The sequence below is a fragment of the Anguilla rostrata genome, chromosome 11, assembly GCF_018555375.3.
Source record: "Anguilla rostrata isolate EN2019 chromosome 11, ASM1855537v3, whole genome shotgun sequence".
Taxonomy (NCBI): Eukaryota; Metazoa; Chordata; class Actinopteri; order Anguilliformes; family Anguillidae; genus Anguilla; species Anguilla rostrata.
In genome coordinates this window covers 7,600,379-7,615,823 of record NC_057943.1, presented here as the reverse complement: position 1 = coordinate 7,615,823, position 15,445 = coordinate 7,600,379, and the positions used below count along the sequence as shown (strand labels likewise).

The 15,445-nt window shown below is 49.5% G+C and overlaps 1 protein-coding gene across 17 annotated transcripts in view; it reads right to left on the bottom strand.

The window, feature by feature from the left end:
- The window catches only part of kif1b (kinesin family member 1B), an 85,587-nt gene that overhangs the window by 6,220 nt on the left and 63,922 nt on the right, over positions 1–15,445 (bottom strand). For 7 of the 17 annotated variants that reach the window (XM_064300813.1, XM_064300816.1, XM_064300814.1 and 4 more), the window contains 20 exons: positions 14,148–14,266; positions 13,608–13,693; positions 13,171–13,300; positions 11,953–12,103; positions 11,436–11,526; positions 10,690–10,808; positions 10,452–10,507; positions 9,163–9,363; positions 6,957–7,065; positions 6,733–6,799; positions 6,201–6,285; positions 5,613–5,718; positions 5,021–5,047; positions 3,391–3,505; positions 2,923–3,056; positions 2,758–2,819; positions 2,052–2,197; positions 1,378–1,617; positions 628–699; positions 403–524 (listed from right to left, as the gene is read on the bottom strand). In XM_064300813.1, the coding sequence (XP_064156883.1) occupies positions 403–524; positions 628–699; positions 1,378–1,617; positions 2,052–2,197; positions 2,758–2,819; positions 2,923–3,056; positions 3,391–3,505; positions 5,021–5,047; positions 5,613–5,718; positions 6,201–6,285; positions 6,733–6,799; positions 6,957–7,065; positions 9,163–9,363; positions 10,452–10,507; positions 10,690–10,808; positions 11,436–11,526; positions 11,953–12,103; positions 13,171–13,300; positions 13,608–13,693; positions 14,148–14,266 (2,238 nt within the window). The remainder of the gene's footprint in view (positions 1–402; positions 525–627; positions 700–1,377; positions 1,618–2,051; positions 2,198–2,757; positions 2,820–2,922; positions 3,057–3,390; positions 3,506–5,020; positions 5,048–5,612; positions 5,719–6,200; positions 6,286–6,732; positions 6,800–6,956; positions 7,066–9,162; positions 9,364–10,451; positions 10,508–10,689; positions 10,809–11,435; positions 11,527–11,952; positions 12,104–13,170; positions 13,301–13,607; positions 13,694–14,147; positions 14,267–15,445) is intronic. The other 10 variants (XM_064300820.1, XM_064300824.1, XM_064300832.1 and 7 more) reach the window with 3 other exon arrangements.

The following is a 15,445-nucleotide window of genomic DNA, read 5'->3' as shown; positions in this document are numbered from 1 at the left end:
CTCTTGCCAATCAGTGACATCATTGCACTATGGACTATCAGGGAGACGAGAAAACCCAGTAGTACTACTGACCTTTGAGGCCCAGATTTGGGTACCCTTGCTCAATAACTTACACCAAATTCTCTGTCAAGGAATTATTGATAGACAGGTTCTATCAGGTTAATTCTCAAGGTTCAATGATTCAAACGGTGATTGGAACTCATTACATTACATTTATTTGGCAGACACTTTTATTCAAAGTCGTTGGAATAAACTACAAAACACAACAGAGCTCATTCATTAGAGACTGCAGAGTCTCTCTTCAGTCAACAGCTGCTGGAGTTCTGGCTACAAGCCAGGTGGGACAATCCTGAGCAAGTTTATAAACGGGCAGCGGTAGAGACGTCTATATTGGGGCCTTACTTCTGGTCGATGGAGCTGCAGCGGGATTCGGCCAGGGAGGGGCAGGTGGAGGAGGGGGTGAGGGTGGCGCTGCTCAGGCTGGTCACGGACGGGTCGCGCCCCATGGGGGAGATGTCCGACAGCTGGGGGAGCACAGGGAAAAAGGAGACACCTCATGGTCAATCGCACGGGGGTCCTGCACACATAGCGTATCCCTACAGAGGGGGCACTTTCCCCTGCGTTTACCTTGCAGTCGCTGATGCTGCTGCACAGTTGGCTGTACTCGCTGTTGAAGGTGTGAGTCAGGAGCCGCAGGCACTGGAAAATAAGAGCAGAGCGTTACGTTACAGAACACACGATGTAGATCACTAAAAACAGAAACCTTGAAATCCTGCTGGAATGCACCAGGCTTTGATACATGCTAGGCCTCCTCCACAACTTCAAAACATGTTCACCAAGGGCCTGATTCACTAAGACCTTTAGCGTGCGCAAAACCTTTTAGTAAATCAGACCCTAAGTGTGGACGCTTTGAAACCCTTCAGAGCAGGTGTCAGTATGGGCTGGAGAGACTAACCTAAAGGCTGGAGAGACAGGCCTACAGGCTGAAGTGAGGCCCCCCAAAGCCCCCCTGCCACGACCCGACCCCCCCGCCTTGGTCCCCAGCTCCTTCTCGTGGCCCACCAGGCTTTCAATGTCAGCCCTGACCCCCACCCGACGCCCTGACACCCCCCCGACCTTGGTGGCAGCTCTTCTCATGGTCCACCAGGCTCTCGTGTTGGCCCCCGACCCCAGACACCCCCACTCCCTCCCCACCCCAGCCGTCCCCCACCTTGGTCCCCAGCTCCTTCTCGTGGCCACCAGACCCCTGACCCCCCCAACCTTGGTGGCCAGCTCTTCTCGCGGTCCACCAGGCTCTTGATGCCGGCCCCCGACCCCCCAGACACCCCCATTCCCCTCCCTCCCCGTCTTGTCACGTCGCCCCCCCCCCCCCCCCACCTTGGTGGCCAGCTCCTTCTCGCGGTCCACCAGGCTCTCGATGTCGGCCGAGTCGTAGCCGCTGCTCTCGCTGGGCGTCAGGGCGCTCTCGAAGGTGGCGCTGGAGATCTGGGAGGAGATGCTGGTGGAGGTGCTGAGCGTGCCGCTGCTGGCGCTCGGGGACAGCGAGTCGCTCAGCGACTTGGCCGCCGCCTCGCCCAGCTTCTCCCGCAGCAGCAGCAGGTGGCGCGTCTTCTCCACCTGGGACGGGCGGAGCGAGGGAGGGAGAGAGAGGGAGAGATGGAGAGAAAGAGAGAGCGAGGGGGAAAAAGAGAGAGAGAGAGAGAGCGAGGGGGGAAAAGAGAGGAGGAGAGAGGAGTGAGAGGAGACTTCAAAACAGCTTTCTTAAGACACTGATCAGAAGAACCAAGAAAAAGGGTTAAATCCTATGACAACAGTCAGAATATTGTGAATGATGAAACGCTGAGTGACTGCGATCATTAAGCCTGATTAATTCATATTAATTCAGTCATGTAGTTATATGTTTGGATGGAGCAAAACCCAGGACCATCTGTGGCACTCCAGGACCTGGTTTGCCTACCCCTGGGTTACATCTTCAGTGATGAGGGTGCACTGAGGGCTGGGTGGATCTGATTGGTGAAGAGGCCCACGGGGGGGCGTGTCCCTGTGCCTACCTCATGCAGCTGCTCCAGCTTGTCCAGCTCCCACTGGTGCTCCAGAATTAGACTGTCCCCCCTGGGCCTCCAACCCGCCAAATTCTCCTCCCCCCTCACGTACGCCACAGACGTGTCCAGCACCTTCCTCCTCCGTCGCTGCATGCCTGGGGGACACACACACACACATGCACACACACATCTTAGTAACATACCTAACTCACACACAGCAACTGTCATTTATCATTTCAAAATCAGACACCATAATTTACTATATACTATATGACCCAATACTATATATAGATCTTATTAGGTCAGATGTATACACATTACCCTGGGCTCAATAATACATTCCCTTTACAGCTTGGATTTGGAAACACTAGAAAATAAATAAGGAGCCGGAGGCTGTAGTCATTAATCAACGATTTTGGCTTCTTTCACTAGCAGGTGATTATCAGCTATGACTGCACAGCCACAGGGTATATACTCTAGTGTAATTACATCTCCCATAAGACATCACAGGAAGTCCTCCCTCTTCACAACATTTAGTCATAAAAAGTAATGGTGAAGTACACACACATGTATAGACATACAGACACACTAACACACACACACAGACAAGCGTGCAGACACACGCACGAATGCAGAGACACGCACATATGCATGCATGCATGCATGCACACAGACACCCACACACACACACGCACACACACACACGCACACTCACCTGGGCTTCCTGTGTCAGCCATCTTGCACAGGCTCAGCTCGTAGATTCCCGTCACCCTGTTGCTGTAAGACAGAGCAGAAAGGCATTGTGGGAAATGGGAGTGGCTAACTCAAGGCCGGTCAGGGGGGGGACAGAAGGCAGGAGGCCCGGTGAGGGGGCACGCACCAGTCCGGGGTCTTGGAGTAGCCGCTGCCGAACAGGCTCCGGAGGGAGCGAGGCGGGGAGATCTTGGCGTCTCTGGAGTAGAACACCATGCAGATGTCTTTGGTGATGATGGCGGGCTGGATGCAGTGGTCCAGCTGTGGGGCGGAGACACTGTGTGAGCGCACGCACCGACGCACAGGCAGACGCGCACGCACACACACACACACACACACACACACCTTACTACCTCTCTCTCTCTCTCTCACACACACACACTCACCTCACTATCTCTGTCTCTCTCTTCCTCACACACCTTAATATCTTTGTCACACACACACATTAGTATCTCTCTCTCTCACACACACACACACACACTTTTGCATCCATCACACATACTCACACACACACACTCAGTCAGAGTTAATTCTACAGAAAACAATCATTCCAACGCTCACAAATGAACACAACAGACATGTGGCCCAGGCTGACCTCCAGATAGGCAGACAAGGTCATGTAGATCTTCTCTCCGTAGGGAGTGACACGGTTCAGAAGGAGTGAGTTGTGCAAGGAGCTGTCCCACACAGCCTCAAACCGGTAGAAAGTCCTGAGGAGAGAAAACAGGCATGACAGTGTGTCTGATGGGCAGCCCACCACTGCCCCCTAGAGCACAACTGTGTAACTGCAGTTTAGTGTATGCTAAAACTCATAAAAGTTTATTATTAAAACTCAGATACTCAAATCTGGCCCTTGAGGCCAGTAGTACAGATGGTTTTGTTCCCTCCCTGATAGTTCATTGATTGATTAATGCCACTGGTTGGCCAGAGGTTTAACTCACCTGGTGTCCCCTCGACGGCCAGATTTGAGTACCCCTGCTCTACTTATATCACCACTGCATGTCAACTACCATGTTTCAGTCGATCGTATTGAGAAAAACATTCAATGTAACGGCATCAATAACGAACGAATATCCAAGGGCTGTTATACAGGTCTGCAGAAACTCCATTGACAGCTCTGTACCGCTAAGGCAACAACACTTGAGTAGATTACTTTCAACAGTACCAGCGCCCAAACAAACACAGGAGCGCTAAGCGCTGAGCGCGTAACACCGACGCGTCCCTGCGAACGCGTAGCGCCTTCTCTGGCACAACACGCAGGCGTCGGGAGGCGCGAGGCTGTCGGCCTTGACGGGATTAATGACATCGTCCGCACACACACAGCTGGCAGGTGATAAACTACTCCTCAGCAGACGTCAAGGAAGTGAGAAGAGGCTGTTAGGCTGTCAAAATGCCCGTTTCTGAGGGGAAGAGAAACCAAGCGCGCAGGCCTGCCAGTCCGTACGTCCAGACAGGGGGTGAAGCCACACATCCTCCAACGAGAAGCCAATTTGTCAGGTGATTACATCGCTTCCATTCATTTCCAATGAGAGGCAATTTTTTTGCTGATGTTATAGCTGGCGCGGGGCAGTGGAGCAGGAAGGAATGTCCGATGACCATCGCAAAGTCGGACCTGTAAGTGTCTGCTTATGACCAAGTGGCCATTGGGGAGGTCAGAATATGCAGATGATAGGTGTGGCTTAACAAGACGGCGAGCCGTCATCTGTGACATAGGAGCTACATCGCATGGACAGTGCCCCCTGCTCACCACTTCCAGCTCTATGGGCTGCCTGTAGCCTCACAATGTATATGTGAGTGTGAAGCACAGTTGCCATGGAAAAACTGATCCCAGAATCAACAAGATAAAGGATAAAAAAAGAGCGGCAGGTCCTGTGTGGGGGCCACACCTACTTTAATACATTTCCTTATAAGTGCCTTTTTTTAACATCCAAAATGATGTTATAAGGAAGGTCCTGTCATTCATTTCAGTGCTGCAAGTGTGTGTGTGTGTGTATGTGTTAATGGGTGAGTGACTCCTGTGTTTTGGGTTGCGTTGTTAAAACACGTAGTGTTGGAATAGAGATTTTGGAGGAACACAGTGGCACAGAACAGAATTAAAAACAGTCACTTAGATAGCAATACAGCAAATGTTATTCTACTTAATTAAGCTTTGCGATTTCAAAGCCATACAAGACTCATAAAGCTCTTTACTCAGAAACAGCTTTATGCCCTCATATAATGGGTACCTAGCAATATCCTTATCAAGACAAAGTCTGCCAATAACCAAGAATCCGGCAGCAGCAGGAAGAAAAAAGGCAAAAAGAGAGAAAATGGGAAAATGGAGTCAGGACACAGGCAACAGAAAACATGCAAAGCAGGAGAGAACATAGACGCTAGCAGGACACAGATGAACAAACAAAACAATGCACACTGGGAAACTTTAGATTATTATAAATGAAGCGCTGAAATTTGACAAGCATTATGTTCTATGGAAGTTCTGTTTCTGACCACTAGGTGTCTCCACAGTTTGAGGAAAAGGCAAGCCCTGAGATTCCTAGCAAGACCTGGGGTCTGCATCAGGATTACTGAATTGTGTACTTCAGTCCATGTTCCAGATTTTGAAGGGTTCCGGGTTTTATCCAGCTAACACAGTAATCGTGATTGGTGAAACTGGCCCCTGATTAGTTTGATGCACTGAAAACATTCTCAATGTCAGCTACTCACAAAGAAAGCAAAAGTGACGCTGTCAGAAAAATAAGAGTTGGAGCATACAGCCGTGCTCCAGAACTACACTGGGTGAACGTCCTTGTGAAGGGCGACCGGGTCTCTGGACAGTACCTGTTGGAGTTGTGAGATGACTTGATGTTTTTGGCTGAGATTATGTTGAGGGACAGGACAGCATCGGCTGCAGTGTCGTCCACCTCCGGCTTGTTCCTGATCCGACCTTGATGCCGAAAAAAAGACACAGCAATGTGATTCAGAGAGGGGCAAACACGAGCATCCCAGTCCCGTTAGAAAGACTGAGGTACCAGTGCCCCCCTGGACAGCATACCCAAATAAAATTTGCCCTGCTAGTGCTAAGCTCAGAGACAATGGTACTGTTTTTAGTCCATCATTTGGATGGGAATCAAACCCACAAGAACTTATATTATCATTGGTCAGCCTAAATGTAACACAATTGTGTTCAGGCCCAATAGAATTTGAGTGTCTATGTGCAGAATCTGACACATCATTGAACCTGGATAAGTGTGTTTTCCGAGTACAGCCATCTGAAGCACGTTGTTTTTGGAGTGCTGTACCACTGAACTGGAACCCATACTGATGTTAAGTGCGTCTGACTGAAGAGGCCACTCGCATGCTTCCTGTGCAGTAGTCCGTGACTTCCTGCCAAGGCCAGGCTAAATGGCTCTGCAGAGAGACACTCACCGACCACCAGCTCCCGCACGTCCTTCCAGTGCAGCTCGCTGCCCTTCTCGTGGATCAGCGTGACCGTGATCCGCCGCTGGATACCCTGGGGAGGGCACAAACCAGGCAACCGTGTCATTTCCTGTGCGCCACTCTCGCCCAATCACACACAGCCCTGCATGGCGCCGCACCAGACACCACACACAGTCACTGGTGCTCTGTTCTCTGTATTACAGAGCTTAATCACCACTGCTACTAATACTGCGGATATCATCCTCAATCATAAGTACTGGTGAACCAACCTGACAAATTACTACCACACTTACTGTGACTTACCTCCAAGAAAAATCTGACGTAGAGCACAGAAATGTATTCCTTTACCCCAAACATTTCAAATTAATTTTTTTACTTATGTTCTTCAGTAATAGTCCAAGTTAACATGCCAATGAAGTTAAGAAATACATTGACATTATTTATGACTCTAGTACCAGTAAAAACACTCAATGTTTGTGAAGCGTTTCTTGTGAGGCAGTGTGGGATGTGGCTGGTGTACCTGGTGCAAAAGGTAGGTCCCATGGCAGGGTAGGCCCCCGGTGTGGTCCACAACTGCTGGGATGTACCTGAGGGAGAAATGGCGGATGTTAGCAAGAGCTTTTACCAGCACCTGACACAGAGGTTAGATAGGACCACTCAGGGGTCACGACCCCTGAAGCAGAGCTTTGATTGGGCCACTCTGGGGTCGCGACCTCAGCTGGCCCCGACCGGGAAAAGACTTACTCTCCTGTGGGCTCCAGCTCGCTGATCTCGAACCACACCAGCAGGTCGTACTTGCTGACCCACTGGCCCAGGTTAGACTTGCTGATGGTGTTCAGTTTGGTGGCCGGCACTGTGGAAACAGACAATCGCAAATCAACACCGCAGCGAAAAACAACTCCGGCCAAAAACCAGGCCGTCAGGCCCCCCGCCCCCAGCAAGGAAAAGACCCATGAAGACAGGGAGCACCCGGTGCACTCTGGGAAGAGTTTAACACAGACACTCTCTGCATACTCGACTGCTCTGCTTATCAGCGTATTCCATTTGATTGTAGTGACATTAAGCCGCTCAGAAGTTAGATGGGGCCATAATTACATCAGTGTAACGTGCAGTGATTACTGTGGCGGGGGGCGGGGGGGGGGGGGCTGGGCAGAAAGGTGACGGGGATTAACGAAAGGCAAATTCCATTAGATGTGGAAAATGTGGCATTTAACTAGACTTTAATAGGATTCTGATAAATGAAAACATTGTTAAGTGAGAGTTAATGGGGACGGGAGAGCTAATCATCGCCGCCGCTCTTATTACATTTTAATCTTCCGCGAGATCAGCGGAGCGGCTCGGCAAAAATCAATACCGTTTGATGGGCCTTTCCCACAGGCTGCTAACGAGGCCCTGGCACTAACGACCGGCTCTCCTGCCTCTGCCGGTGTTTCCGCGGGACCAGATGCCTCCCGACGTAATGAGCACGTGCAGAAACAGCGAAGCAGGTGACACCTGTCCGTAACAAGGGGCCCCTGGGGCCGTCTGAGAACACTACCTGCGTCCCCAAACGTCCTTCAGCCCTGAGCACACACATTGTTCCACATTTATTCTTTCTCGTTCTCATTCATTACATTACGGGCATTTAGCAGAGGCTCCTATATCCATAACATTTACAATGCATCCATTTATCCAGCTGGATATATACTGAAGCAATGCAGGTTAAGTACCTTGCTCAAGGGTACAACGGCAGTGTCCTATCAGGGAATCAAACCTGCAACCTCAAGGTTAAAACCATTTACAACCTACGATCCTGTAGAGATTTTGGCCTCTGAATTAATAATATTATGCGTTGCTTTGATTTCCATTTATCATTAGGATGAGGAGGGATCACTTTTCTGTTATTCTCTGTGAAGGTGGCTGTGTACCGCATTGCTTTTTATGGCTCTTACAGCAGTTTTAAACTGTCAGGTTTCTGTTGTCTGAAATACAACGGATGCAAACATTGCTTACTCAGCAGACTCTTTACCCAACCAGTGCAGAATAACAAAGCAATGCACAGCAATAATTTACAAGCGCACTGTCTTCATTCTACAGCTCCTGCATATCATCACACTGGGATGAAGGCTGCTGCATTCTGCCCAGACGGAAAGCGACTGCTCAAGACAGAATATCAAAAAGACAAGCTAATTTTAAAGCCCCACTCAGCAAAACTAAAACTACAAAATCACTGTTTCCTCTATTCTACAATATGTTTTACTGAGTAAAATGTTCTGCTGAGGGAAACTACAGACATGAGCACTCACTTGAGTTCCAACTTCATGTAGAGGCACCTTGTTTGGAGAAAGACCACTAGAACATAGATCTACTATCTAATACTAACTATCTACAATCTACCATCTACTGTTGCTCTCATAAAAGCACATAGCTACATGACACCACTTCAGAATTAAACACCCAATCAGGGGTGGCTTTCATTACAATACAATCATTATATTGCTAATTAATTTCTAATTCAATAATCATTTAATCACACCATATATTGATTTTCATGAACTGAAGAAGCACCACCATTATGTACAGGTTAGAAGTAAGTATTTATTATTGGTACCCAACTAACACAAAATGTTCCAGTAACATTGTGAGAACATTTTGTACGGTAGGGTAGGAAATTTTCCACCTAAAATAATTTTCCATATAAAATGGCGCATTATCATTGGCCAATACCGTTGGTGAGAGGGAGGTCCCCCCTCGCCACCCCATGAACAAAATCCTCCCCTGTCTGCAGGGTGTTTCAGGCAGCTAGACTCTGTCATAGAAGGGCTGCTCTGATTGGCTGGGGTTATAGTTCCCCCAGGCAGCTCTGATTGGCTGAGGCTCTGAAGACAGGGACACACAAAGCACGGCGGGCGGGAGGGATCGGCAGACTCTACTCCTCTACGGGCATCTCTACGGGGGCCGCGGTACCAACCGTGGTGCCTGGGCACGGTCATGGCGGGACCCGTGGGCACGGGCAGGAAGGGGAAGTGCGCCGGCTGGTCGGCGCCGTCCTCGAGGCTAGCCACGGCGGAGGACGCCAGGGCGTTGGCGTGCTCGGACAGCGTGTCCAGCACCTGCCCGTGAACGTACCCGCTCATCAGGTACCTAATCAACTCAATCTTTCTGGCGTGGTCTATGGGGGGGGGGGGTTCATGTGAAACAAAAAAGGATGGGGCGGGGGAGGTGTGTGGAAGGAAAGGAAAGAGGAGGGCCAGACGGGAAGGAGTGGAGGGGATGGGATGGGTGGGGGGTTTTGGTCGTGCAGGTTGGGAACCGGAAAATTAGGATGGGGGGGAAAAAAAAGAGAAAAGTGGAAAATGAGGCATGCAAGAATACTGCAGTGTAGCACGTGAATGGGCTTCATTCAGTTAAAAAACATGCAGGGAGTTACATAAATGTCAGCCATGAAAAATTAAAATAAACTGGGTGAGTAGGGCTGGGGGAATGCTTGTACCTATGACTCCATCAGTGGAGTCACCACCTCATCTTCAGGTGACCCCAAGACAAACAGCGTTTGCTGTTCTCATCGCGCACAGCCTTAGCGCTGGGCTCCACGCCGCGGCTAGCGCCAGGGTTTACAGGCCCATAACCGGCTTAAAGCAGCTCCGAGCTCAGTCCACCTATCAGGAGGTCAGCTGTCCTCACACAGTCTGTCAGCGCTCCCCGGCCGATCGCTTTAACACATCCGCTTTATGTCGAGGTCAAAGTTTGCTGCTGCAGATCAATGCGCTGCTAGCAACTGGAGAAAAAAACTTTTTTTTTTTTTTTTTTCCACTGAGGGCTTTTTATTTTATGTACAAAACTGATTTGTCTAGTTTTCGACAGTTCAGTGAGCGCCTCCCTTCTGGTTCTTATACCCCATGTCGGGCTTGAGCGTGGTTAAGTTACTCATTTCCTGGAATCTTCCAGTCACAAATCCTGTTGTAACCCACAACACGAGAAAGAACTTCATGTTTAACCAGATAACAATACAGAGAAACAGAACTTCAGAAATTAAGTAGGCAGTTTAATTACACAAACAACATCAGTTAAGTAAGAGTGCAGTCACTCAGGTGTGGGGTTGGGTTCGGGTGAAACTAAACTTTGAAAGTTAAGATTATTCACAATGGTCACTTGATCATATGTCAGATAAACTGATTACATAATTAAAATGCCTACTTAATTCAAAGTGATGTCTGAGCTTGTATGTCAAAGCAATAGTGTCATTAACGTGAGCTATACCTGGTTTTGACAGGGGCATGGGTGGGGGGTAGTATTTCCTGGAAGGCTGAGGTGGCCTGGGAAACAAAACAGAAAAAAAGACGTCATCCTTAGTAACACAGTTCCAGGGATATTCCTGCTGTACAGTACAACATTAGCGCACACACAAAAAAAGAGGTCGGTGGTTAGAGATTTTTTTTTTTTTTTTTTTAAGTAGTTTTTAAGTAAAGTTGGCTCCAGGTGCAACCGCTCCACCCACCTGATGAGGTCCTGCCCGTGCAGGTGCAAAGGGTGCTGCTGGTAGTGTCCGAACACCTCGAACACGATGGGCTTGGTCTTTATGTACTCGATGAAGGACTCGGTGACCTCCACCGCGATCTGCGCAGGAAGACACCATGAGCAACAGGAGACACGTGGCGCGCTCACATCCCTGCCAACGCGCGCTCTCGCTTGCCTGCTTGTACCGCCAAAATTATGCCCCGTCTGACACGTTTTTAATGCACACCTACTAAATCAGACTCTGCTGTAAGTACACACTGCACACATTATAAAAATGGCCCATCGGAAGGATTTACTGAGGAGTCAAGATGAGGTTCAATTATTCATAGTTCCCCCCGGTACTACCGTCAAGACCGGTACAGGGAGAGACCTGTCAGAACTGTCGTTATTCATGGAGAACTGGGCTAAAGGCCTAATGCTGAGCACATTCTGCCTGAACAGGAGTCTGAATCGGGGGGAACTGCACAGGAGGGGAGGGACTGTACACGAGGGGACGCGGGCTTTTTTTTTTTTATGGTTCCCTCTCAGTATGGTTCGCAGGGACCTGGTCACAGAATCAGGGGGACTGGACAGGAGAGGACATGGGCATTTTTTTAGTGGTTCCCTCTCAGTACGGTTCGCAGGGACCTGGTCACAGAATCAGGGGGACTGCACAGGAGGGGACGCGGGTGTTTTTTAAGAATACCATTCTCTCTCCAGTACGGTCCCAGGGACCCGGTCACTCACGTTCTGCACGTGGTAGAAGCCCAGCGGACTGCCCTTCCCGGTGTTCTTCAGGGGCTCAGTGGAGAAGGCTTCGTCATGGCGATGGAGGAAGCTGTTGGGGGGGGGAAAGGGCATTGTGGGACTTTACACAGACCGTCAGGCGGCCAGATGGACAGAAGGAGTCAGACTCGTAAAGCAGCATAATGTAAATGTAAATGGACTGCATTTATATAGCGCTTTTATCCAAAGTGCTTTACAATTGATGCCTCTGGCAGAGCAGTTAGGGGTTAGGTGTCTTGCTCAAGGACACTTCGACATGCCCAGGGCGGGGTTTGAACCGGCAACCCTCCGACTGCCAGACAATCGGTCTTACCTCCTGAGCTATGTCGCCCCTTATATGCAGGTTTAACAGAAACACACAGGGGAAGAGTGCGCAGGTGGAAAAACAGAGAGTGGAGATGCAGGACGAACACACGGTGGAGGTTTTTCTGTGGATGCAACTGTCTGGGAAAGGGGGGGGGGGGGGGGCGGGACTCACTTGAACTGGCAGAAGATGTCGGCGTACTCGGGCAGGATGCCGCTGGCCTGGAGCACGGTCACGCGGAAGGTGAAGATGCTGCCCACCTCCAGGTGCCCCCCCAGCCCCTCCGACAGGCCCACCTTGGGGTCCGCGTTGCCCCGCTTCAGATCTGCAGACAGGGCCCAGAACCGGTCACAACACAGCGGGTCCACAGCATCAACACATACGGACATGTGCAGTGTGTGTGAGGCAGATTACATACCCATCACAACACAGCATGTCCACAGCAACAACGCTTACAGACATGCACAGTGTGTGTGTAAGGCACAGTACATACAACCACAAGTGCTTACAACAATACTGAACGGCCACCCATGCACTTGGCATAATCAACAATATCTCAGTGACTCAAGGCAGGGTTCCTCCCAGGGAAAACAGTTAGTGGAGGGGGAAGTGCCTCAGAGGGTAAGGTGTGGCTGTGTGAAGTGGTGAGCCATGGTGTTCACACATTATAGCCTACACCTGACCTGGTGAGAGCATGACTACACCATGCCAGTTCTGCTCAGTGGTGCCACTGCGTCTTATTTCCCTTTCCATGGAGATCCGAGTCTGAGACTCAATAGATTTTTCTCTGTTTGCGAAGGTGGTCATGAATTCACCTGTGTTGCTGTGCCTCCACTGTTATTACTTGGGGGAAAATCCTGCAAAGTAAATCTGTAGCCTCTGTAGAATGTAATACAGTTTGGTTCTGTAGAGCAGTGAAGTGAAAATAAGGGAATTCATCAGGTGTGGGCACTGTATGCGGCTCCTTAAAGCACGGATTAGGGAAAACGCTTCAGTAAATAATAAAATGGAACAAACTAAACTCAGAAGAGGTTCAGAGGTAAAGCCAGGACAAGTTGAGGTTCAGCACCCGTAGCCACTGGAAAAGCCACAGTGATGGGGATGGTAATGTGCATCTCTGTTCACACAGCAGGGCCCGTCTCTGCCATGTCATTACGAGAATAATCAAGTCTCTGCCATTTCATTACGGGAATAATCAAACATGTTAGAGGGCGAGACCCTTTCGAGTCTGAATAGGAACATCTGCCCCCATTCTCCTGCGCACTTTTCACGTTGGGCTCATAAAACTCAGCGCTTGAAAAGAGGCCTGGGTCAGAGGCACAGAGAAATGGCGTTGTGGTGAAATGCAGTATGGGACAGCTGGCCCAGCGAGGCCCCCGTGCTCCCGCCTACCCATTTCGTTAATTCTATTCATTTCCTCCGAGGGTGTGATGACCTCCGAACTTTGACCTTGACCCTCCACAAAGCGCAGCTCCTCCAATGAGAGGCCGGAGCGGGTCAAGGCCACTGTGGAGAAGTCGCTCTGGGGAGAGAGAGGGGGGAAAAGCCACCATGAACACCTCTAATCCTGGCAACAGTCAATAATTACTGTGTTTTTCTCAAGATTTCATTTCATAAACCGCTTTAACAAACGTTAACTTTAAAAATGTTGCTAAGGAGAGTCAATAGTGGCGCCTTTTACAAATTCCCATATCAGTTTGAGAGGGGAAAGACTTTTGTGGGGGAAAAATATTTTCAGCTGCATTATCTTGTCCCTTTAAACATCAGTCCGTTTGGTGCTGTGCATTCTGACAGACAGAAACTCCGCGGACTCAGAGGACAGAACATACCGTTTTGAAGTACTCGTCATCGAAGGAGATCTTGGCGGTGCCAGACTGTCGCACTCCCGACCCGTAGTCGGGGGCCTCCTCGTCAGCTGCACGGCAACACAAAAGCAACGAGACTCAATTCGGCCGGAAGCAGGACAATGCTGCGGACGGGTTTCACAGCCTCGTTCTCAGGGAACTTTCCGCAAAGCGCACCAACAGATGGTGCCGGTCGCCATGCCGACCGTGTAAAACCACAAAAGCTTTCATTAAATTCTGGATTTCTGAATTATTTCAGCGTATACCGCTGTAATGCTGTGGGCACAAGATGATTTCCTTTGGGTCTGGACAGGTTTCAGTCATACCAAAAACACCATTTACTCTATTTCATGTGGACATGGGGTGTTTGGACACCGCAAAACTGTGTAAATGAGTGGAGATACAGAGGTTTGAAGTAGCCTGTCCCAATGCTTTCCTTTGTAAGAGCGTCCCTCTGTCACTCTGACTCTGTCCCATGGGAGCGGCAGGTGTGAGGTTAGGGTGTGGGGGGTGAGCGGCACTAACCTGCGATGGCCTGGACCCCCACGCGCAGGAAACCCCGCACCTCGCCCTTCTCCGTCACGATGGCCACGCGATGCACCAGGGGGACGGGGTACAGCAGGTTACTCAGGTACACAAACGCCCTGTAGGGGGCGGGAGAGAGGGGAACAGAGAGAGCGAGAGTCATCACACCATCCCCTGATTCAGCGAGCCTGGAGCCCATGCTGTTCCCTTTCACTGTAAACACAGCACAGGCAGAACGATGGACAGTCTTCACACGCCAGACAGCACCAGGCACACACTATACTGGTCCCAGTATCAGCAAACACACCCCTAAATCCAGTGGTTATAACCAATACCGAATTACTGTTGCTGCACGTTTCACTTCTTATACACTTTAACCCTTTAAGGTGTAAGATATGTAGTTAGAATGTACTTAACTGTTAACATTCTAATGCTGATGTCACAAACACTACTGGTAACTGAAAGCAATGGTGTTCTAGAACATTGACTTGACAACAAACCAACAACAAAACAAAACAAAAGGTTAATATTGAGGGGGGATCAAAAAACTAATTTTAAAGAGGAAAAGACCTCAATATTCATGACTTGAACAATTTACAGCTAATCTACAGGAAGATAACAGACTGAGCTGAACACCTGATAACTGCTAAAACTGTAACAGATGGTCTCCATCCCTCCTGAGAGCAACAGAACATACTCCCAAATAATCAATAAACTAAAATGAAAACAATAACAGTAAAAAAAAATAAAACAAAATAAAAAGCAGACATAAAACTAAAGGTATGGTAGCTAATAAAATGAAAGCACTGCAAATGAAAAAGGCGCTTGAAAAAGCCTCTTCGGTCTGCTGAAAGACGGAGTGCGTGCGAGACAGAGCCTCTCTCTCTCGTAGTGTATCGATTCTTCTGCCCGAGGCCAGGCGGAGCAGCATGAGCCTGGGGATTGGTTTCACACTGTCACTCCTCGCCGCCCTGTTCCGTGCGACGTGATTGGTTGCGTCTGCACATCCACACCCCCCCCCTCACAGGAAATCTCAAAGCCAAAGCCGCAGGAAGCACACTGTGCTGCCAAATCTCCGGAGACGGAATGACGCAGTTTCCTTTATTAATCTGGCAGGCTTAATGTGGTGCCTATCGATCCTGCGTCTTTACCCCGCCTCCAGCGCGACACGCCGACAGACTGAAGAGGCTCCGCGTTTAGCTCCTCCTAACAGTGACACACATTCAACAAACCAAACTAAACACATTTATGGAGGTAAAAAAAAATAAATAAATAAAATATAATACACACACATAAGT